Source organism: Ahaetulla prasina, chromosome 2, assembly GCF_028640845.1.
Source record: "Ahaetulla prasina isolate Xishuangbanna chromosome 2, ASM2864084v1, whole genome shotgun sequence".
In the NCBI taxonomy this organism is placed as follows: domain Eukaryota; kingdom Metazoa; phylum Chordata; class Lepidosauria; order Squamata; family Colubridae; genus Ahaetulla; species Ahaetulla prasina.
In genome coordinates this window covers 229,806,832-229,832,308 of record NC_080540.1, presented here as the reverse complement: position 1 = coordinate 229,832,308, position 25,477 = coordinate 229,806,832, and the positions used below count along the sequence as shown (strand labels likewise).

The 25,477-nt window shown below is 40.6% G+C and overlaps 1 protein-coding gene across 2 annotated transcripts in view; it reads left to right on the top strand.

The window, feature by feature from the left end:
• Window positions 1-25,477, top strand: part of APBA1 (amyloid beta precursor protein binding family A member 1) — a 94,522-nt gene that overhangs the window by 32,904 nt on the left and 36,141 nt on the right. For both annotated transcript variants that reach the window (XM_058167361.1, XM_058167360.1), the window contains exons 2-3: window positions 16,078-17,282; window positions 24,761-24,862. In XM_058167361.1, coding sequence (XP_058023344.1) covers window positions 16,131-17,282; window positions 24,761-24,862 — 1,254 coding nt within the window. In that variant the 5' untranslated portion in view covers window positions 16,078-16,130. The remainder of the gene's footprint in view (window positions 1-16,077; window positions 17,283-24,760; window positions 24,863-25,477) is intronic.

The window sequence follows — 25,477 nt, the reverse complement described above, 5'->3', positions numbered from 1 at the left end:
ACATCTTGGAATTCCTGCAAGATGGCCTCAATGAGGGATTGTCGCCAAACACTCTTCGGAGACAGGTAGCAGCCCTTTCTTCCATTCTATTGTGTGGGTCCATGGGCTCCCTCTCCCAGCTCCCACTGCTTCGTCAATTCCTTGGAGGGGCCACCAACCTTGGCCCTCCCATGGTCCACGTTATCCCACTTGGGATCTTACAAGGGTCTTAACTTCCCTTATCCAGGGCCCCTTTGAACCCCTGAGGGAGGCCAGCCTCCGATTCCTATCATATAAGGTGGCGTTTCTGGTGGCCATAATATTGGCCTGACAAATTTCTGAGTTGGCGGCCCTCTCAATTAGGGCCTCCAACTCAGCCCTCACAAAGACCTTTGTGTCTTCCATTCCAACAGGGTCATCTTGTGTCTGGCCCCTACATTCATTCCAAAGATTAACACAACATTCCACAGGTCTCAGGAATTGATATTGCCCATTTCTGCCCTGAACCTGTCCACCACCTGGAATGTACGTGGCATATCTTAGATGTATGGAGATTTGTGTGTGTGTGTGTGTGTGTGTGTATATAAAATATATATATTTATATATATATATATATATAAAGACCTCCCTGAGGAGGACAGAATCTCTGGGTTACATCCCCTACTCTGGGGCATTGGCTTCAGGCTTGTATTGCTAAAGCCTATGAGGCGCAGGCCTTGCCCGCCCCTAAGCGTATCACTGCCCACTCGACCAGGAGCACGGCCACCTCAGCCGCATGGAAGAGGTCTGTCGGGGCACCATTTGGTCATCCCCTTCACCATTTATCTGCCATTATAAGCTAGATGTTTATGCCTCAGAGAAGGCGGCCTTTCGCTGACGGGTGCTGCAACATGTCCATACGGGCAGGGGACACTGGACCGGTTGGCTCCCTCCCATTAGGACATGTTGCTTTGGTATGTCCCATTCTTGACTGCTGGTCAAGACCTTACCTGAATGCCCTTTCTTGGGATGTTGGGACCAGCAGTGCCTTCTGGTCTTGGCCTCTGGGGAGGGACACAACCTTGTCTCTACAACTCAGCATGTCAGTCTGCGGCATCATCTTTGTCAAAAAGCTGGGGAGCAAGAGGAAGAGGAGGAGCTTAACAGCTTGCAGACTCAGTCCTAACTGAGACAGAGTTAACCCATTCCTGACTCCTGGTCCCACTGTCCCAAGAAAGGCGTTCAGGTAAGACCAACACCTCTTTGTGTGTGTGAACTGGCTTTGTAAAAATAAAGTTTCCCTACTGATGCTACTAATAACCAAAGATTAGAAATCCTTTCTGGTTTTGAGTGTCCATATGTGAATGGTCCAAGCACCATGTTTAATTTTTCTTTGGTGTACCCAGATGTATGTTATGGATCTGCCATTCATCTTGCTATCCATAAGCTCTGTCTTGCCAGCTGTTGTGATAGCATATGATCTTAGTGACAAAGAAATATTTATTGCATCTCATAACCTTTTTCAAAAGGAATATAACAAGGCAGTAACCTACACTGCTACAGCAAAGATAATTTGTACCTGCAAGAGTGGGTTATATGTGTATTGATAATATTTGTACTGTGTGCATGGAGCTAAGGTTGAAAATTGGCAACTATATATTCCTAAAATAAGGCTTTGCACATAACCCAATACCTGAACAGCAAATACAATTTTGCATTGAAATAGGAATAATTCACTCTTGATATCTGTTTCAGATATCAGATACAGATTGAAAAACCAGGCACAAATTTTGGTTTAGTTCCTCTAAAATCTGTGGTTAGTCGGATTTTTCTGAAAGACAAACGTATAGGTGAATAGGCTTACAGGATTCCTGAGCAGCTTTGGATTATAAATTGATTAGATTTATTGTGTTCAATTTCAATCCTAAATCCTTAGTAGGATGACTACAAAAATCCATCTTTTCTTTCTGCATTTAACTAAGAGGATATTAGTTGTAAAACTTGAGGGGAATTTGTAGCTCAGTGTAGCTACAATGGTTGAACATAGCTAGCCAGGGATACATACACATAACACATGCTTTTCCTGCAGTGTGCAGCCAGCAGAGGGAGTGAAAGTTAACAGACTTCCCCTATTATAACACTTTGCCTGATAAATTAGTGTTAATTGGATATAGTTCTGTGCAACCTATTCCTAGATACATAGCGTAATATTTGCTTGATTTGTTTATTAGAATGATGTCACAGTAATAACTACATAATGGTGTTTTTAGTCAGGTTTCTTAAATTCCCAAATTTTAGGAGTTATAATATCAAAACATCTGGAGAGTATTGATGAGAAAATCATAAAAATAATTTGCTATTTCACTGTTTCATCCTAAACAAATATACATACGTATTATTTTTTCCTTATCCTATGTGTATGTTCATCCCTGGTCTGCCTATTACAGTGGTAACTTGAATTTCTTTCTTTTCTCTGACTTATGGGCTTAAACCAGGGCACACAACTTGAACCAGTGTCTCTCTGAATTGGAAAGGGAAGAATATAAAATACATGGAAAATGGGAAATACACATTGTACAAACTACAACTATGCAAGCTTTATTTCATTGGATTTAATTTTTGTTTTAGTCCTGACCATTTTTTAACATGAGGCATCCAACATACCATTTGAAGATTAAGTAGTTTGCAGTCTGAAAAAAAAACAACCAAGATGCAGCCTTTCTTTAAACTTTAAAGATGAGCAATTCTTATTTTAATAACTTTTTCCTGGGAAGATAGTGTAGTGAATAAACCTTCTGGCATATTCCCATATAGTCATTGGCCGTGCCCTTTTTATTGCTGTGAATCAAGGCAGAAGAAGCTTTTCTTTTGTGTTAGCTGCAAGTTATATATTTTCCATTATATGCTTCAAGTCTTAGCATTAAATTTTTATGTTAAATTATAAGTTTTTCTAGGGCAGTTTCCATAAAGCCCTCTTCAATAACTCTCTTGTGAATTTTAAAGAGTTTTGAAATGGAAGAGCATGATTGTTAATTTTATTAGACAATTTAAAATATAAATACATGCAATCTTGTTTCACCCTCTCCCAATTCTATTGTCCAACAGTTCTGATTACAAAGCAGTTTCTGAAGTTGTCCTTGGGCTATCATGAGTTATTTATAGGAAAAAGCAGCACCTTTGCATGGATTCAGCTTTGAGGAAGGGCAAAGAATGGCTCTTCTTGTCAGCGAAATGCACCCGAAGAATAGAGATTCAAAATGTTCAGCACTGGATTTAAATTTACAGCCTGAAAAAAAAATAAGAATTACCTTTCAGTTAGAAAAGAAACAGTTATATTTAAAATGTCTCCAGTCACCCATTGTCTCAGCTTACTATATCTTCTTGACTATTTTATGAAATTCTATTAAATAATTTCTTTAAGTTGAATGCAAAGAATGTTCACAGGCATTTACATATGCTGTATATAGAGTGGGTGGGCAATCCTCCACATGCTGGGAGTTGTCTGAGCTTTCATTTTCTGCTACCTTTAAATAATGAAAAGGAACTTAGGAACTTTAGCATGTCAGTTCGGTGTGGTTGAGAGGCTGGACCTGAAGTCTCTTGTGGCTCTGGATTCAGCTTTGAAGACGTGTCACGAATGCTTCTTCTTGTCAGTGAAATGCACTTGAAGAATAGAGAGCAAAGTGTTCAACGCTAGACTTAAATTTACAACCTGAGAAAAAAAATAAGAGTTATCTGTCAGAAAAGAAACAGTTATACTGTTTATTATAGTATAGTTCATACATAGCTGCTTTTATCCCTATCCCTCCCCTCCCCTTCTTTTGAAGAGGGCCCTTTGAGTCAGTGTTGATTCCTAATGATTGCCTGGACAAATTTGAAAGTGATTTGACATTGCCTCCTTACTAGGACTGAGAGGAAGGGGCTGGCCAAAGTCATCCAAGTAGCTGGATTAGAATTTACAGTCTCCCACTTTCTGGCTTATTGCCTTTTAATGCCTCCCATTAGAACAATTTAATAAAGCCAGTAGCAGAAGCCTGCTTGACTTCAGAGCTTTTTTTCCCAGCCTTTGCCCACTGCTAATATATTTGGGAGCTCTAATTGTTGCATATATTATGCTGTTCATAAATAATTATAATTCAATTGTCCTTTCAGGAAAGCTAAAATTTTTCAACCTTTATTTTTCTATATGGGGATAATTTGGTCATTTTTTAATCTTGAATTTCTTTCCTGGAATATTCAGCAATTAATTTGTTTTCTTTTGCGGAGAAGGGAGGCAGAGGCCAAGATCTATCCAATGTAAAGCCATGACTTTGACAAGTAGACCTTTTAGTAGCACTGGTCAGATTATAAAGACAATACAGCTCCCCCCCCCTTTTTTTTTGGTCAGCTTCCTTTGCTACTGTTTTTAAGGAGGGATGGAGAAGGCTGATTTGCCTAAATTGGGAACAACAACAAGTTGTAGGAAGTAGATACTTTTATGCTGCAGTAAATGGAAAGAAATGACAACTATGATTTCCATATTGCTGGTAACACAAAATTGGCTTGTTCTTTCCTTCTTCTCCTGCTCATGAAAAAGTGCTGTTTATAAGTTCTTGGTATCTTTTCAGAGGCATTCTAATAAATTCATTTTCTTGACTAGAAAGAAAAGAAACAAACATATTTTAAGTTTATCTTGCTTTTACACCCCCCCCCAGCTTTTAATTGTCCATTATGTTGCTAATTTGGCTAGTCTCTAATAAAACGTTCCATTTTCATTGACTTGCTCTTCCATCCTTCTGGTTATAATGCGTGTGTGTGTACACGGTATATTTGAAATGGGGAAAATGAGCATATCTCTATAGAGGAACCCTTGTCCCAGTTTGGTCATGGCCTATTTAGAAATTCATGGTTCTTTCTGTTTTGAGATCTAAATCCAGAGTGCCATTCTTCGTTAAGGTTTTAATTGTATTTAGGAAACAAGCAAACTGTGTACTCAGCTGTCTCTGATCAGTTAATTCAACCAACAGAAAACCACTCACTGCTTGAATTAAATTGGAAGGTGACTTCAAGGTAAATCTGATGTGGCATGATAGATTGAATTAACTATTTCAAACCCTGAAACCTGTTCAGTGAGAAATCTTCATAAAGGCCCATACACTCAGGTTCCTCACAAGTACGGAAAAAGAAAATAATAAAGGCGACATGACCTCCTCTTTGAAAGAACTCCTCTTTGGCCCATTTTGAAAATAAACACCCCCGTACTTTTTATTGTTATAGAATGAGAATCTCTTTGCATTCTGGCTACATTGGCATGTTCATCTCTCATTGTAATCAGCCAAGTTAGGAATGAGTCAAAATCTGTGTAGGGAGGAACACACGTGCAAACAATCATACTACATCTTTAATTTTATCTAGATATGGTCTGCCTTGGCAAATCTGCTTTCTGGTTCCTATAAAACAAGGAATGAATAATTCGAGTTCCTCTAGATCACTGGTGTCAAATTCGCGACGTCACATTGTCATCACTTGACATATCACGACTTCTCCCCCTTCGCTAAACGGGGGTGGGCGGGGCCAGCATGTGAGTTTGACACTCCTGTTCTAGATGAGCAGGTAGAAGCCATTGCCAAAGGGGCTTGTGGCCAACTTCAGCTGATGTTTCTGTTGCTGGCAAGTTACTCATGCCCTTAGCATCACCTATCTAGGCTACTTGTTATGTTCGGGAAGTAACGAGGCTGGAGACCAGGGTAGTGACAACAGCTCTTTAATATAGGGTGAACCCAGCAACAGGCTGGGGAACAAACCTCTCCTTTTATACAGTTCTACGGACGGCTTCGTCCAATCAGCAACGTGCTGATTTCCCGCTCAAATATTTAAAGGAACATGCAAGAATACATAACACTCCTCCCCTCCCAGAAAACACTTTGCCTCTATTTGCATTTTATTTACATGTTATTTTTCGACGTAGTCACGCAAATAACCTGGGCGTCTCCTAGTTCTTTCAGACCTGCGCGGTTCAGTTCTGGGTGGTGTTTTGAGCTGTTCGGAGGGTCTATTTTCTCCTCCCAGCTCTTTCTCTAAGCCATCGGGCCCTGGATTATTGGCAGATTCCTTTTCTTGGCCATCCGGCCCTGGATTATTTTTGTAATTTTCCCTGTTGTTTCCCTCTGGAACCAGATGGCGTCGCTGGAACTCTGGGACCTCAGCTAAGTCTTGCGCCTCCCGGTCATTGTCAGCTGTGGGTTCAAATAAGGAGGGTCATAATTTGTTTCTGTGGCTTAGGTTGTTCAGTTATTCGTTTCCTTATCTGATCTATGTGGCGCCTCCATACTCGGTTGTCTTGTAATTCAACCAAGTATGACTTTGGGCGGTTGCTTTTATTATTTGTCCCTGAGCCAACTCGGGCCGTCCCCGTAGTTGCGGGCCCACACTCGGTCGCCTATGCCCAATTCCCTTGTTTTGTCTATTTCCCCCTTGTAACCCTCTGGTGTGTAATGGGGACTCAAGCGGTCAAGTGGGCACCGGAGTTTCCGTCCCATCAATAGTTCGGCTGGGCTTCTGCCTGTAGCAGTGCTTGGGGTTCTGTGCTGAACGGCCAGAAAGAAGTCTATCTTTGTTTGCCAGTCACCTGGCTTGAGCCTGGACAATGCCTCCTTAGCGCTCCGGACGGAACGCTCTGCAAGGCCATTCGACGCAGGGTGGAAAGGCGCAGAGAGGGCATGTCGGATGCCCTCCTCTGCCAAGTATTCCTCGAACTGGGCTGCCGTGAATTGCGGCCCGTTGTCTGACACCAGAGTGTCAGGCAACCCGTGGGTTGCGAATAGGTGGCGCAGGGCTGCGATTACTGCCTCGGCTGTCGTGGATTTCATGAGTATGATCTCCAACCATTTAGAGAATGGTTTGGCCATGGAAAGGGCCAGCAAAATCAATGTGAATTCTTGACCAGGGCCCTTGGGGTTTTTCCCATTCCCTGACTGGGGCCGTTGGAGGTAGGGGTCTGGACTCTTGGCAAGCCTGGCATTTCCCTACCCTCTCAGCAATCTCTGAATCCATGAGTGGCCACCACACATAGCTTCTTGCTAGCCCCTTCATTCGGACGATCCCTGGGTGGCCCTCGTGGAGGAGGTCCAGTACCTTTCCCCTTAATTTATCGGGGATTACCACCCGATCACCCCATAACAGGCACCCCCCTTGAGCCGAGAGCTCATCCCTTTTTTTAACAAACTCCTTAAAACGTTCGCCCGGCGCAGCGGGCCACCCTCTTTGTACCCAACCGAGTACAGTCCTTAACATAATGTCCCGGTATGATGCCCGAGCCACTTCTTTAGATGTGACTGGGCCAGAGTCCAAAGAGTCAATAAGCAGGATGGGCGTCCCCGGCGTAGGGTCTTCGATAGGCCCTGGTAGTGGGCATCTGCTTAACGCGTCTGCATGCCCCACTTCTTTCCCTGGCCGATGATGCAGCTTGTACGAATAAGCGGCTAAGAAAATAGTCCATCGGGTCAAGCGTGGCGAAAGTGCCACAGGCGTTGGGCGGTCGCCAGCCAGTATCCCTAGTAGCGGTCTGTGGTCAGTCACGATTTCAAAATCCCGCCCAAAGACATATTCGTGGAATTTTTTAACCCCTGACACAATGGCTAGTGCTTCTTTATCTAATTGGCTGTAGTTCCTCTCTGGGGAGGACATCGTTCTAGAGTAAAAAGCTATAGGGGCTTCTGTGCCGTTTGGAAGTCTATGGCTGAGTACAGCCCCCACCCCATAAGGGGAGGCATCGCAAACCAGCACTAGGGGCAATGAGTTGTGATATTGGATGAGCAGGCTGTCCCTTGAGAGCAGGTTCTTTACTGCTTCAAAAGCCCTATTTTCCGACTTTCCCCAAGACCAAACAGTATTTTTTCCTAAAAGCCTATGCAGCGGTTCGGCAACGGTCGCTTTGTTCTTTAAAAAGACCGCGTAAAAATTCACTAACCCCAGGAATGCCTGCAGCTCTGCTTTGTTTTTGGGCGCTGGAGCCTCTCTAATTGCCTTGACCTTGCTCTCAGTAGGGTGAATTCCTTTCTTGTCTATCCGGTAGCCCAAGAATTCGACGGATTCGACCCCTATCTGGCATTTGTTTACCTTGACTTTTAATCCGGCTGTCCGGAAAATGCCCAAAACCTTTCTTAAACGCTCCCCCAATTCCTCTATGTTTTCCCCTGAAATCAGGACATCATCGAAGTAGGGAACTACCCCTGGGAGCCCCTGCAGAAGTCGTTCCATTAGGTTTTGGAACAGCCCTGGTGCCACACTCACCCCAAATTGCAATCGGTGCACTTGAAGGCCCCCTGTGCGTTACAATCGTTTGGGCTTGGCTGTGTGGGCGTCTACGGGCAGTTGTTGGTAGGCTTGGGCCAAGTCTAACTTTGCAAAGACTTGCCTCGCCCCAAAGAGTGCAGCAGATGTTGCACCACTGGAACCGGGTAAGCGCTTTTCTGTAAGGCTTTGTTAAGCGTCGCCTTGTAGTCAGCGCAAATTCTAATTGACCCGTCTGGTTTTATTGGGGTGACGATTGGCGTCTCCCACTTTGCGTGATCGACTGGCACCAAAATCCCCTGATTTATGAGCTTATCTAGCTCCTTATCGATTTTGGTTTTAGGGCAAAGGACTCTCCTCGCCTTAAGCCTAATGGGAGCTACCTGGGGTCTAAGTTGAAGGAAATAGGGGTCCCCTTGTACTTGCCCAGGCAGTCCTTGAAGACATCTTGAACTCGTTAAAGAGAATGTCTTTCAGGTTACAGTCACTTCTGTAGATGCCAGTCACTCCCATGCCCAGGGCACGAAACCAGTCTAGTCCCAACAGACTGGGCAGGGTTCCTTCAACGATCGTGATGGGCAGGGTCTTCCTATGTGGTCCGTACTCGACTCGGACGGAGGTGGTCCCTCGAACAGGGATGCGATTCCCCTGGTAGTCATGGATTCGCAGCCGTTGTGCTTGCAGGTGGCGCCGCGACTGACGGCAGTGACTTCGCCAAAGTGTCCCAGGACATGATGGTGATCGCTGATCCCGTGTCTACTTCAAGCCGGCACCGTACTCCCTCTATTTTTGGTCTGGTGAAGATCTTCTTCTCCACTTTGTCGGCGCGGCCTATGACCACAGTCGTTTGGTTTGAATCCGCGCCTTTTTGTTTGAGCCAATCGCGGGTCGCCTTGCCGATTCAGCGCTCTGATTGGCCGATTTGAATTTTCGGCGGGAAGGTTGGGCGCTCGACAAACTTGAGCTAGGTGCCCTTCTTCCGCACCGCCGACATGTCGCGTCCTTAAATTTGCAGCGTTGGCGCTGGTGTTGACCACCGCAGCTTCCGCATTCGTCTCGGTCCCCTTTGTCGCGTTTCTCGGTTCTGCAGACCCTTCCTCATCTTCACCGTCGGATTCGGTCTGAACCTCCTCCTGGTGCACTGGGGTTGTCTTCGCTTGCCTTTGGTGGGACCGGCTTTGCAGTGTCTCCGCCGCTTGGGTGGACATTTCATGTGCTCTGGCTTCGTCCAGGCGTTGGCCAGCGCCAGGTTGCTCTTTGCTAGCAGCCGCCGCAAACGGATGTCTCGACCCTCGGATGAGTTGCTCGAGGAGCACCTCGTCTAGGTCGCGGTATCCGCAGTCCTTGGACGCTTTCTTAGGGCGGCCATGTAGTCACCGATGGATTCGCCTCCATCTGCCTTCGCCTCCGAATTCAAACCGCCTCACGTATTTGGACGGCGTTGGTGCAAGTGGTTTTTAGTAAAGTCTGTAGAGTTGGCCACGACACTGATTGTAGCGGCGTTGGCTCTGCCAGGGCTTCCGCGATATCAATGACCTCCGGACCACAGTGGCTTAAGAAATAAGCCCTTTTCGGTTATCTGGAACTCCTTGCAGTTCGTTGGCTTCTAGAAAGCTTTCAAACGGGTCATATCGTTCCCCATTTCTCTTTAGCGGGTCAAGCAGTGCGGGCGGAGTGTAGCTGGCCATCTCCGCTTTTCTGCCCTGTGTTTGCTGGGTTCGGGTCTATCGTGCTTCAGCTCGGTTCTGGTTCTCCTTAGCCTCGAGATCCCACCTTCGTCGCCAGTGTTATGTTCGGGAAGTAACGAGGCTGGAGACCAGGGTAGTGACAACAGCTCTTTAATATAGGGTGAACCCAGCAACAGGCTGGGGAACAAACCTCTCCTTTTATACAGTTCTACAGACGGCTTCGTCCAATCAGCAACGTGCTGATTTCCCGCTCAAATATTTAAAGGAACATACAAGAATACATAACACTACTGTAATGTGCTCTATTTGGGTTTGACCTTAAAAGAATATTTGGAAACTTCAGTTGGTTCAAAATGCAGCCGGCCCTGCATTGCATTTGTTGCCAGTTGGTTTCTGATTCAGTCTGGTTCTGGGTTTTTTTTTAATCTACAAAGCCCTTCATGGCTTAGTACATGCCAATTTCAACCTGTCAAATTGAATCTAGCAGGAAGAAAGGGCTGTAAAATCCACACTTTGAAGGAGCTTCAGGGGGCTTTTTTTTTTATTACAGCACCAATTTTGTCAGCTTCCCTTTGGTGATCGGGCTGATTCTGTATTTGCTGGTTTTCCACAAGTTTCTAAAGATTAAACTTTTTGGAGAGCCTTCCCCTGACTTCTTGTTGCTACCTTTTATTCTCTTTCTCTTTTTATTGTGTTATTGTATTTTTAATATTTATATGTGTTTTGCTTTACTGTATTGTATCTTTTATGTGTGCTACTGAGTCATTTTTTTATTGCAGTGGAATGCAAATATGTTTAATAAATAAACATAAATCTTCTGATTATGTGCTTTTCTTGTGTAAGGCTGTGCAGGCAATATAGGAAGCTCGCTCACTCACTCTTTCCCTCCCTCCCTCCCTCCCTCCCTCCCTCCATCTCTCTCTCTCTCTCTCTCTCTCTCTCTCTCTCTCTCTCTCTCTCTCTCTCTCTCTCTGTTAAAATACAAAAAAGACTAAAAATATAAAAACCCTCTCCCTAATTAAAAAAAAATCACAATCTTTATGTAAAGTATTGTATGGTCACTGCATAAAGTAGGCCACTCTTTGAATAACAAATTGAACCTTGATCACTGGAGCCAGTCTTTTGCATGCAAAATGCCCGATCAACCACAATGCAAATTTGATGCCCTTTGGGCAATTTCTCACTCTAATTTACCCAAAGCATATTTATATATATATATATATCTTTGGTTATTCGGGTTTTCTCCCGCGTAAAATTGGAAGTGTCTTGGCGACGTTTCGACGAAGTCTCATTCGTCATCTTCAGGCTTCAGCTTCGTGCTTCTGGGAGCAATGTGTGACTGCAGCTGTTTCTTCCCTTTTAACTGCTAGTGGGGGTTTGAACTGATTGGGTGGGAGCTTGGCTGTGCTCTGATTGGATGGGGTTTTTTTGGTGCTCTGATTGGATGGGGGTGTGTCCTCTTTGGGTGGGGGCTTGGTTGTGCTCAGATTAGTCTGAGCTGCAGGGGGATTTGAGCTGGTGAGCTGCACAGCTGTTGTCCGGCTTCGTGTTCGCGGTCGTGCCACATCTTCACAGTGGGTGTCAGTCTGCTGCATGTATGGATTGGAGGGGTTTGAAATGGCCAATGTTGCAGCTGCGGTTTGGCTTCTGGTCCTTAATCGTGCTTCATGATCAGTATGGGTTTGGGTCTGCTTTCTGGGTGGATGTGTGGTGGTGACATCCTGTGTGGACCTCGTGAGTGTGGGTCTGGTGTCATTCCTCGTGTTAGGGACACGTTTGTCAATAAGGGCAGGTTTCCAAATGGCTGGTAGGCGGGAGGTATCATCTCGTTTGTTCATGCTGTGTGGGCGTTTTTCTATCTCGATGGCTTCTCTGATTATTCTGTTGTTAAAGTGTTCAGTTTTGGCGATAGTTCTGGTCTTTTTAAAGTCAATATCGTGTCCTGTGGCTTTAAGGTGTTGGACCAGGGAAGAAGTTCAATCTGGGAGGACCCAGATTGTTGGGGGGGCAATAAGTTGACTTTGTAAAAATATACAAATAGAATGAGACTATTGCCTTATACACTGTAAGCCGCCCTGAGTCTTCGGAGAAGGGCGGGGTATAAATGTAAACAAAAAAAAAAAAAAAAAAAAAGTTGGTTCCTCTTTCTTGACTGAGTTCTTGTGTTCTTCAGTGCGTGCACTTATTCTTCTGTTGGTTTGTCCAATGTATGTGGTGGGGCAGGCGGTGCATGGGATTTCATATACTCCTTGATTTTCCAATTCTATTTTGTCTTTGGGGTTTCTTAAGATGGTGGATATTTTTTGGTTTGTGCAGAATGTTGTCTTGATGTTGTGTTTGTGGAGGATCTTGCTGATTCTGTCTGTGGTGCCTTTTATATATGGGAGGAGGGCTGTGCCGTTTTCTTGTTCTCTGTCTTGGATTTTAGTCAGAGCACAGCCAAGCTCCCACCCAATCAGTTCAAACCCCCACTAGCAGTTAAAAGGGAAGAAACAGCTGTAGTCACACATTGCTCCCAGAAGCACGAAGCTGAAGCCTGAAGATGACGAATGAGACTTCGTCGAAACGTCGCCAAGACACTTCCAATTTTACGCGGGAGAAAACCCGAATAACCAAAGATCTACATACACCCGCGAAAACCTCAGAAAACACACACACACACACACACACACACACACACATATATATATATATATATATATATATATATATATATGTACATATATATATATATATATATATATATATATATATATATAATCTTTTTGTGTGATGCTTATATATATTGTTGTGACAAATTAAAAAAAAAAGAAGAAGACGACATTACCTCTAGTAAATGGGACTGCTTCTGGCTCCTTAGTGCTTACTTACTTTAGACCACTGCTTCCCAAACATTTTCTTTCATTACCTGAAACCATTTGTCAGAAAGTTCTTTTTTCTGCTTATCAGAAAATCTTTATTTAAATGTCCCTATTGTGATTGGTTAATAGATTTGTGTGTCCTTACCTAAAGAAAAATCACTTTTACCCAAATTGGGGTGATTTACCCAGGTTTGAGAAGTACTGCCTTAATCCATGAATAACATTTGATTCATCTATCTTTATCTGTTGGCTAGGTTTTGAGATAGCTTTCTTAATAACAGAAGTTCATCTTGATCAAGGTTGCTGGCAATTATAAAAAAGTTTTAATTCCCCACTCCTGCCACTATCAATCCTGATCAAAAGAATGGAAGAATTCAGATTAACTTTTCTTAATATCAATATTAAGATTAAAATTTCTCTCCCTCTCTTCCCTTCTATTACTGTTTCCCAATTGTTATTTAGATAAAAACGTAATCTGTGTAGACTGGTTTTTATCTGAAACTAAATTTTAAGACACAACATCCAAAATCCAGTCAAAAAGAAGAAAATGCTACTTGGCTTTTTAAGATCCATCAGTGCAGCAGTATGTGATCAAGATGGTGGCTTGTATGGTCATTTGTGTGATCGAAGTCACAACCTATATGTCAGGGCTTTAGTTACAGTTTTTTATGTTGACTTTTTTGATTTGCCCCCTGCCATGGTTAGCCTTAATTGATAGAATTATTCTGTCAAGTAAGAATAGAATGATTGAAAAAAATCTAGCGACTGCTTTGTTACAACATAAATTCAGGCAGTCTTCGTGACTGTTTTTTCACACAGTATTCCTTGAGCGTGCATGTTTATGGGATCAGAATAAAATTACTGGTGAATGAAGAAGAGATTATGCCTCCTTCACACATTAGAGCATTTTGTTTTGTTGGCTTTCCCTTACCCTTGGTTTCACTAAAAGATTTGAAAGAACATTTCATCTTTAAGCCTGCTAGCATACATGAATTATCACTTGAAGCATGTCAGACTGTGATCATAATGTCATCTCCTCTTCTATACATAGTTTGACTGGAAGGTAATGTTGGAACTCTTATCTGAGGAAAAACTTCTTATATCCTGAGAGGACATCAGGCTAATAGTTTCAACTCATCACAAGAATTGCTGTAGCTGCAGCAATTCAGATGGAATTATCTTCAACTGCCTCTTGCACATGCTTATGTCTACTAAGTCTTTGTCTGTCGATTAACTTGTTCTTCCATTGGAATGAATAGCCTGCCTCTGAGATTGCTTGAACCCCCCTGATGACAAGATCTGTGGGATGTGTGTCCCAAGGGCCATTCCATTTCTTTAAAGGTGTGAAGCTCCCAGAAGTTGAATGGTGGTTGTGAGCTTATCTGACTCATTCTTTCATACCTGCTCATCTCCATTTTGAATCCATCTAGTTGAATCTCTCTTTGAAAGCTGAAAGTGCGGAGAAGGAGAGGGAGAGGAAGGCTGTGGGGATAGGGTCCTTTTGTTTAATTTAGTTTAGTTATCTTCAATTGTCCTGGCCACTGCTTAGAGAGAGTTATGGCTAATTACCATCTCTTAATTTAGCAATGAAGCCTTAAAATAAAGTGTGCAAGCAATTCCAGTAATGAGTAGTAATGAATTTGTTTCCCCAGCATTGCAGTCAGTGGGCTTAGCTAAAAGAATAACATGTTATTTATGCCACTCATTGTTAAATTCAGGTAGATTTGTGGCTTTGTGTTACTTCTGTGTGTTAAATATTTATTGATGTGACAAATTTCAAAGTTACTTGGAAATACTTTTATTTATTTATTTATTTTTATTGAAAAAGTTTTTACAAAAATTTTCAACCCCCTTTCCCCCCCCTCCCTCCCCCCTCCCTCCATAACCACCCTCCTCCCCTCCCCCACTTCCCAGAGCAACCATAAGGTATAGTTCAACCAAAAAAAAATCATACGCTAAATTTTCCCTAACACAAATTATAGTCCTCCCCTTCTTTTCAAATCCTAACTTCCCCCATACAAATCAGAGATAAATACATCCTAATCATTCAAAGGCAATCTGGTATCTCTTAATCTGATATCTATTTTGCGTATACTTTTTATTTTTTTTAATTGCAGTAGACCATGACTACAATTTATATGTTATTTTAGTGTATGGTTTGATTCTGGTTCAGGCTCTAGAGCTGTCCTTATTTATAATGTTGCATATCAAAACTTTCATTGAGCTTTGCAGTATAAAATATATTTCTGCCACTTTTCATAACACCCGTCTGCAAGTCCTTAAATCAAAGATCTTTTCCTGGGATCCCCTACCAACCTCTACTGTGAATTGGATGAGGGGGTCATTTTGCATTCAGCTGACAAGATTATAGGATACTGTTAAAAATAAAGGAATGGAGACAGGTAAAGGTTAGACTGAAAAGCATGGATAAAAATGGTGCCTTTGAAATTTTGATATCACTTGGCAGGGGTTGCTTGCCCGCTGATTTTTAACCTTTTTTTAAAATGACTAATGAGGGCTTCTCTCTCTTTCCCTTTCCTGTTTAGATACCTTATTCCCTTGCTTCATCTCCATCCATTTTTATTTTGCTCCCTTTCCTTTTTTCCCCCCCTTCCCTTCTCATGGCTTATCTCCATTCTGGATTTTTCTTTTTCTTTTCTGACTCTTCTGGGAGGGAAATATGTTTCCTCTTGTATGTTCTGTTGGGAAAAGTGACCTATGTTTGTAAAAGAGAATTATTGGTACATACAGACACAGGACTAAGTAATTTTATGAATAGATTACTTTATTTAACAAGCAATTTATTTTAATAAGTAATTATTAATTAAATGAATATTGATTCATTTTCGTCCTATCCCTGCCTCTTTTTTGAAATGTGGCTTTTGGCAAGTATATCTAAATAGCTAGAAGCATATGCAAACAAGTATTTCACCTGCACACATTTTATATTCTCTTTTTTTCCATGTAGTTATTTTTCATCCTCTTTCTTTCCCTTTTCCAATAATTTATTTTCTTGATATTTCTCATGCTGTCTATCAATTTGCCTATTCTATTCTGTGGGACACTTAGTCTTTCTATTCCATTCATTCTCTCAATTGTTATTAGTGATTTCTGCTATGGTAACTATTGATTTTGGCCATTCCAGTTGTGGAGAATTCTTATTTATGAGACTTCTTTTTCTTTTTTGCAAAAGCGAAAATGCGAACTAATTGCCTACTTTTTATAATAGTTGAAATGGGTTTTAAAATATCTCTCTTTTTTGTATGTAATAAAGTAATCTTTTTGTAACTTCTTTGCAGCCTCAACACACAAAATGTCAGTAGAATAGGTGAGATACCTAGTAGAGCCTGCCATGAACCATTTTGAAGGACCACCTGAAGGAGAGGTCTATGATGAACTAAGAAATAGAGAAGTGAATGAATCTGTAGAGGCAGACCTAGAACATTCTGAAGTAGAAGAAGAACAGCAACAGTATGCCATTCATTACCCAAGATGTGCCAATGGCAGCCATGAACAACCTTCTAGGCAAGAAGAGGAAAGCACATTAGCACGGTCAGCCAGCACTGAAAGTGGCTTCCACTATCATACTGACACTGCTGAAGGAGATGTCATAGCCATAGCAGAAGACAGCTATGAAGGTGACAGAGTACTCGAGAATGAGGATGAGAGTGCCTATGCGGTGCAGTACCGACCTGAAGCAGAAGAGTACACTGAAAATGCTGAGGCAGAGCACGCCGAAACCATTCACAACCGAACTCTTCCCAACCACTTGCACTTTCATTCCATTGAGCACGAGGAAGCCATGAATGCAGCCTATTCTGGGTACGTGTATACTCACAGTCTATTCCATCGAGGGGAAGATGAGCAGTATACGGAGCCCTATGCTGATTATGGGCTGCAGGAACATGTGTATGAAGAGATAGGTGACACGCCTGACCTTGATGTGCGGGAAGGTCTTAGACTTTATGAGCAAGAGAGAGAAGAAGCTGACAACTATCGAAAGGAAGCTTTGGGTGCCCGCCTTCACCACTATGATGAGCGCTCCGACGGGGAGTCCGACAGTCCTGAAAAGGAGGCAGAATTTGCCCCCTATCCTCGAATGGACAGTTATGAACAAGAGGAAGATATAGACCAAATAGTAGCTGAAGTCAAACAAAGCATGAGTTCTCAGAGCCTGGACAAAGCTGCTGAAGAGATGCCAGAAGCAGAACAAAATGTGGACACTAACATTCCTGCTAACATGCGCCATGAAAGCGGCAATCAGGTTTCAACCAACTCTAGAGCACCTGTTAATGCAGGGGAATCAGTGCAAAGATATAGCAAGGAAAAAAGGGATGCCATATCACTGGCAATTAAAGACATTAAGGAAGCTATTGAGGAAGTGAAAACAAGGACTATTCGTTCTCCATATACTCCCGATGAACCCAAAGAACCCATCTGGGTGATGAGACAAGATATCAGCCCCACCAGGGATGGCGAGGATCAAAGACCACTAGAGGGAGATGTGAGTATAGCAACTTTTGAATTGCACTTTGAAAGCAAACATGTCAGAATTTTCATTAAATGATTACTTTATATCTTTGGTAGGTTGGTTGTAGGTTTTTTATTTGCTTTGGAAACATCATGTCACATACAATAAAGATGTCTGATCTTTTTTAAAATGTGCTTTAAAATTATAATTATTAAAACATGAACTTCCTCTTGGCTACCTTTTGATCTTTGTTGTATATCAAACAAAAAGGAGGAAAAAAATTAAGATGGCTTGCATAAAACATGAACTTTCTTGAGAAGAATTCTAAGCACTTGTGCTAATGAATTTGTTTTTGTCATCAATAATATGTTGCCATGCAGAAACAGAATATCACGCTAAGCTATTGTTAGCCCTTTTGAAATATGTGACCTTTTAAATCATCCATATAGCAGATGTTTTCCTGCCATAATCCACAATACATTGTTCCATAGTTCTTTTGACAGTACTTATTTTTTACAAAATTTTCTTGCTTTCAGTACAGCACCTCCAATTCCCCATTATGGTATTTTTATGTTTGGCATGCTAAAGTGCCAGGTTTTTTAAATTTCTATGCAAATTTAATACCAAAAAGGTGCATATAATATATTTTGGTAGAATTTATTTGTTTGTTTATTTTAATTTATTGGCTGCCCAACTCCAGTGGCCTCAGGACATCGTATAAAGCAAGGAAAAACATGAAAACAGGTAAAAACATTGAATCAAGCAGACAGCTCAGACTAAAATAATGTAATACACTGATAGAAGAGAATATTTGTAGCTCAAGGTTGAACTTTGGGATCCTTGGTGGTCTCTGAGCTTGGTTGTTTTCTTGCAGACATTTCAATGATGATATTACCTAGTTTGGTAATGAAATGTCTGCAAGAAAATAACCAAATTCGAGAGCACCAATGACCTACAATTTAATGTTTAAGAAAAACAACAAAACAGGAATTTAATAAATAATAGATATCAACCTCTAGCCTGGAATCAAAGCCAAGTTTATAAAGCTTTCTGGACCCCCAGAGTGGGTGCCACTCTAATGTCTGGGAGCGATGCTGTTCCAGAGGATGGGGGCAGTTAGAGAGAAGGCACACTTCTAGACTGCAAGTGTTTAATGGAGGGACCTGGAGACACTCACTCTTTTGAAATATATTGGAGACAAGCAGTCTCTAGACCCTATCCCATACCGAGATTTATATGTAATAATCATACCTTGAATTGCACTCAGAAGCCAATTGACAACCAATACAATTTGCATAGCAGTGGTGAAATATAGGGACACTGAGAGACACCCATTTCTCCCCATATCACTGCATTTTGAACCAGTTGCAGTTTCTGGATGGTTTTCAAGAGCAGCCACAATTAGGATGTATTGCAATCTAATCGTAAGAGGACGATGAATGATTGTCAGAAGGGCCTCCTGATCGAGGAAATGGTGCAATTAATGTGTAAAGGCCACATCTGCCACCTGCTCTTTTAGCAGTAGCTGCGAATCCAGAAGGAACCCCAAGATTGCACATCAGTCTTGGCTGTGGAAGTGGAGCCTCATTCAAGACCAAAAATAGTGATATCCCCAAAACAGGAGGGCCGAACAGTTACAGCCTTGTTAGGAGTGAGCCAAACTCTCTTCTCCCCCATCCAGACCCAAATAGCTTCTAGATACTGGATCATTGACAGCTTCACCTGTATCATTTAGGATGGAGATGTAAAGTTGGGTATCATCAGCATAGTGATGATACTGTACCTCAAACTGGCAGATGACTTCATCAAATGATTTCAGGTAGATAATAAACAGGATAGGGGAGAAGTGGCAAGCGCTGAGACACCCCACACATGAAGGGCCACAGATGCAGTTTCTCTCTCCCCCCCGCCCCCGTGCCTATACTGATTGGAACTGATCATTGCGGAAGGAGGTGAACCACTGGAGCACAGTGCCTTGAACTCCTAATTCCCGTAGCCAGTCCAGAAGGATAAGGTGGTTGAAGTATTGAAAGCTGCTGAAATATCAATGGATGCACCACTGCCATCCCTAAGACTGCACTAAGAGTCATCAGCAAGCATGAAAGTTCTATCTTTGCATTGTACCTTGGCCTGGTACTAGATTGAAAGCACTCTAGATAACAATTCAAGAACCTCCAAGATCCTTTCTAGCTGTCATTCAACTACCTTTTCCACAGTCTCCATCAGAAAAGGAAAAATTGAAACTGGCTGATAATTTTCCAACAGAGATAATTCTTCAACAATTATCCAGCGATGACCTCTTGAGGAAGGGATTTACTGCTACCTCCTTCAAGGCTGGTGGGACCCCCATCTCTCTCAAAGAGGCTCAAACCACGAGATGAAGCCATCCCATGATCATCTAGATTGTTTTAATAACCCAGGAAAGCCAGGATCTAACAAACGGGGTTGGACTAGCAGGCAAGAGCACCTTGTTCACTTTCTTGGGCAAAAGAATCAAACTCAGTCCAGATAAGATCCCAGGATTCTTCCTTGGGCAACTCATTTGGACTTGCCTGTTAGAGTCCAACTCCAAGCTAATCTGAACTTTTCCTATCAGATACCATGAATATTCCTCACCACAGCTTTGGAGATGAACCTGTGGCCCAAGAACCCCAATAAGGAATGGATCATCCTAAACAGGGCTGTCATGCAGCCATCAGCATTATGCAATAAGGCTGCAGAAATAGTGATGTTTTGCCCCCCTTATTGCTACAATGGAAGCCCAAATATGGACTTTTACTCAGATTTGGTCAGATTTGCCCTTTATCTTTCTCCAATGGTACTCTAGGCATCACTTGTTACATAAGCTGAAAGCATTCATTTGTCTATTAATCTGCTAGGATTATTTTGGGATGTCATAAAATATTTTGGAATATAAATAAATGCTGATACACCTTATGTTTTAGACCACTGTTTAAAAAATGCACCAATTAGGCTCAGAGAGATATAGCTTGCATCAAGAAATCAATGTACAAGCCAAAAACAAGGTTCCTGCTCCAAATGTTATATTGCATATTTGCTTGTTCTCACAAAGCATGCAATATCCATTTGACAAAAGAAAAACGACGTTGTTTGTATGTATGTATGTAGCCAGGCAAAACCTCATTCTATATGCCCACATTTTAAAATATAATTAATAAACAAGCAAAATGTACTCACAGTACACAAGCAAAAGCAAACTTCCTAAGAAAATACAGGCAAAATGAATGCATCCTGTATTTTTCTTTCCTAAGGATATATTTAAGACCCCCAAGCCTTATATTTTTAAAAATAAAATTAGTAGTGAAGGTTTAGCACTTTACTGCATGTAGGTCACCCAGTTAAAAAGCATCGGAAAGGAGGGTCAGGAGCTGCACAGGTCTCAAGGAGGGTTCTTGGGCTCCCTGGTGATCACAGATTGGGTTCTGTTCTTCAAAAAGAAGTAGCTACAACATTTGTGAAATTACAGATTGTCTGTGATAATAGCATATTGGACCCTCACAATTTTTCTGATCAGAGGCAGGTTTCATTTAGTAACCATTACTGTTACCACTGTTTAGAAACCATTAGCTTTAATGCATATTATTTTAAAGCCGTTTCCTCGGAAGGCAGTGCATTTTGTGCAGTTATATGTTTATCGCATAAAGGCATTCCTTCCTGAGTTTGTGGGCCCTCTCTTTTGGGACCAACAAAGCAATAACTTTGTACAGTGAATACCTCTCAGCCATGTTGAAGAACAGTTGGTGACAGCCTTTGCTTGGTTTGCAAGCTTCAGACAGCACAGATTTGTTTTTGTGTTGTTTTGAAAATTATACACATGGATAATATGGTTTGATGAACTGGAGTTTTAACATTTTTTTTTAAGATAACATGTGTCTTCACCTCTTTATTGAGGTAATGCTCATTCTATTTTTAACTTAGTTCTGAATCTCCAATGCTAGAGTTATTTTGTAAAGCTTCTGGGGTTCTTTTTTCCTACAGCAGGGACAATCTATTATTAATAAAGGGAATAGAGAAGGTTGCACTGAATAATTGAGTAGGTTTCAGGTGCTGGAAGGGGCTAAAGGATTGTGACCAGCAGTATGGATGTGAGGAAGTGCTCAGCATTTGCTTAAAAAAAAATGTTTTGGAGTTGCACTTCAGAACGCTGATAGGAGGGCATTTTATTTAGTGCTAATGCCTAAAATTATACAATGAACACCCGCATCCCAAAATAGCACACTTTAAATGCTGTAATAGTCAGACCTTTGTTATTTGATTAACTGTCCCTGCCTCTTACTTCAGTTTCTTTAATTTTGCAAACTTAGTTCAGCTTCTATTACAAATAAATAATAGAAAAAAGAAATAAACAAGTTGGTTTGAAAATGATAGCAGCCTCAAGGAGACAATAATTGTGTCACATCACTTTAGCTTTTTTTAATTTAGGTTTTTAAACAGACAAAATTTCTTTTTTCAAGAGAATGTGATACTTTTGTTACATATGAGCCTTGGGGTGTATGTGTGTGTGTGTATGCATCACTCTTCAACCTTTAGATGCTAGAAATTGTCTATTGTTCAGGGGCAGGGGGATTAGTGTAGAATATGTTACAATCTTTATCACATAGTTATACTTTTCTATAAAGTTAGGATAAATTCTTTGCGGAGCACATATGTTATCCTGTCTTCAAGCTGTATTTGAAGATATTTGTGTTAATATGTTCAAGCCATACATTCTCATTCTCATTCCACCCCCCCCCCTCTCTCTCTGTCTGTCTCTCTCTCTCTCGTACACACACACCTCATTCTTAGATTTTCAAAAATAATATTACAATGAGAGCACACATTCAGTGACTATTTGAACTTGTGATGGCACAAGTTATATTTACAACCAGTCCTCAAAGTTCTGGCCATGACAGTACACCCATAGTCATGTGATTGCAATCTGGGCACTTGGCAATCAGTCTGGATTGCCAAACTTTGCAACACCTTGTGGTCACACAGTTACAGTTGTGACCTCCTCTGTTGACTTCCCATGAGCAAAGTCAATGGGGAAGCCTTTAGGAACTTGGAAGTTGTGGTCATGTGACTTAATGTCTTAATGGCCTCCTTTTCAACAGTAGTGAGGTCCACCATTGCTAAGCAACATGCTGACATGATGATGTTGAAATTCTGATTCCAATTACCATTGTTAAGTACGGAATACCTATAGCAGTCATAGTTTCTCTTCCTACATTTATTCTATTTTCATATCATTTTTTCCCACTTCTTTCTTTTCATTCCTGGTCTAAGACTGATTCTTGATTCAGTATCACTGAAGTGGTATGTCTCACATTCAGAAGCTCTCATTTGTTCAATTTTTTATTATAAACAATTAGATCAGACATGCTGTTTGATTTGTTTCTTTTGCATGCGTACAAAGGACTAATGTTTAAATCATGTATTTGAAATGAATATTGAATATTTGAAATTGAAATCATGTATTTGAAATGAGTATTTAAAACAACAATTTCATTTATGCTGATATGTATTTAATTCTGCATTGCTCACAGTGTTTTAAAAGATGCTCAATAGAAAAGTTTTCAAATTTATCATTGCTTTTTAAAAGAACAATGAATAAAATCTATCTTTCTGGTTGCTTTGACAATGATCTGATGACTCATAATGAATCAATTTAAAATAAACTAAATAATCTAAATGCTTTTTCTATTTCACATGTTGATAATAGTATTTGCTACTGTATTGCTATTATTTGGAAGCCACTAGTAGGATTAAATTCTGATAGATATAGGCTCCTGAAAAGCAATAAAATAGAAGAATAAACAACTAGCAGTCTTTTATGGAGCAGGAGCTATTTGCTATAGTAGAATGACCTTCTTACAGCTATTAAATAACAGAGAAGGTTAATCTACATAGGTAGCACAGCAACATCTCCTATTACTGGCTTCATTTTCAAGTCTTGGGCGTATAATACCACTGGAAAAAGCAATTTGCTGCCATCTGCTAGTGGATTATTTTCTTGTTGAACAGCAACATCAAAATGGAGAATTTCTGGATGTACGACACTGAGTATCTTAGGAACATGGTAGGTAAATTATAGAAATAGAATAAATTGTGATAGATGTTGCTGCCCTATGCATGTTTACTCAGGATTAAATCCTATTGATTTAATTAAGGTTTAGCCCTACATTAGTAGGTACAGGTAATATTCATTGAAATGATTTTATTAGCATAATTACAAATTGTTAGTACGATTGTACTACAATAAAAATAAGTTCCTTAATTTATCATAAATAAATAAAGTACATAGATTATATGCTTTGTTCTGCCTAATGTATGACATGATAATTTACATATGATAATTTATAAAACAGGAAATGCATATTGTAAGTGGTAAGTAAATTAATATTGGTGCTGGTATTTTTGTTGAGTGAAAATACATCAATCATAGCACAAGGTCTTGCAAGAGAACAACAGTTTTCAACAAAGGCACTGCTTATTGGTCTGACATGTAACAATTCAGAGCAAATTGCCTATATTTTGTATATTGATATGATCTTGGCAACTTAATATCAGCAACAGAATTAGATTTGGACAACTATAGTCCTTTGGTATATAAATGGTGTAGTATGTATCTAGAAAAACATGTATGAACAAGCAGGGAAGATGAGCAGAAAGAAGATGGGAGTTTCCTTCTTACTCTCAAATATATCTCAACATGAATTGGCCACCATTTGGACCTCTTATATGATGAATGAAGCAAGAATAATGGGGTAGGTGGTTTATGTTAATTTTACAAACCTGTTGATTTCCAGAACTATCATGGGTAAGTATTGCTAGAACTGAATCTGAAATGGATAAATAATACAGGTTTTGAAGAGAAAACATTATTTACTTATTTACATAGATTTAAAAATGCTTGACTTCCAACAATTCTGAACCCTTTATAGTGTAAAAAAAGCTAGAGCAATAAAATAAAGCAGCAAAGGGGTTTTCATCAGGAAAAGAAAACCAAACAAAACCAAGTCTTTCATCATCCTTTCCCCAGACCTGGAAAATAATGGAGGTTTTCAATATTTTTTGGAATATCACCAAGGTGGAAGCCATATGGAACGAGTACTTTGGAGTACCGTGGGCTTTCACTTGTCATCTATCGACAACTGCTTAAAACAAACATGGCTTTTGGGATTGTATTGTAGCTGGGTAGGGCCACCATGCATTCCTTTTCTCCCATTTCTAGGAGAGAAGATGCCATTTCTTGCCAAAATACTTTGAAGCCCTTTTTTCCCCTTTTAAATTCGAAGTACTGCTCAAGCTCAGTGTTGTAGTTTGTAATTCTCAGTTTTATTTCTTTATGAGTAAATATAATTCTGAAGGTAGTGTTGTGGGAATTCAGTTAAATTAACCGAGTTTACTATTTTTTTGGAACCCTCAATCCAATTTTGAATCTTGAGACCAAAGTAGTAAAATGTTATATGTTACTTGCTCAGAATTGTATTTCCTTATATATCCTGTAGTCTCCATCTCCTGATCCATCTTCACCTCAAGGTGCTGAATCATCAAGTATACAACATCATCAAGATGTTTGTGGTACAGCAGAAACCCCCACCAATAAGGAGGTAGAGTGCAATATTATTAAAATCAGTGCATTTATTAGAAATATTTTCCAAGTTTAATTTTATGTTTTGCATTACACAAACTGGAAATATGCCTATTTTGGATATGTATTTCTCTTCTTTAAACATTTAAAGATTTCATCACTGCTTGCAGTGCCAATAAATTTTATGTTTGTCAATAAGCAGGCAATAAAAGTAGGTTACTAAATAATCCTGAAGGATGTTAGATTTGTTTATTCCCTTTTAAAGTATCTTCCATAAAGAAAAAGTAGAAATTGTATTTTGATGTAATGCTACCTCCTATAAAGCAATGTCACTTAGTTATATACTGGCAAAGTTACATACTTTGTAGTATGCTGGCAAAACATAGCCGTTGCTTTGTTTTTCTCAGGTTATATATGTATAGACGAACAATGGCTTTCTTTGTAATATAATATTTGTTGTGATAGGAGAGATTAGACATTTGCTCCAAACAACACATAGAAATAAGTCCCCTTCTTTGTTCTTTAAAGGCAGCAGAGATTTTGATTCTTGGGAACTAAATCTTGTGTACTAGGTATGAGAAAGCACAAAACTAGCAGCTGAAACCAGATTCATTAAGTCCTTTCTGCTTCATCT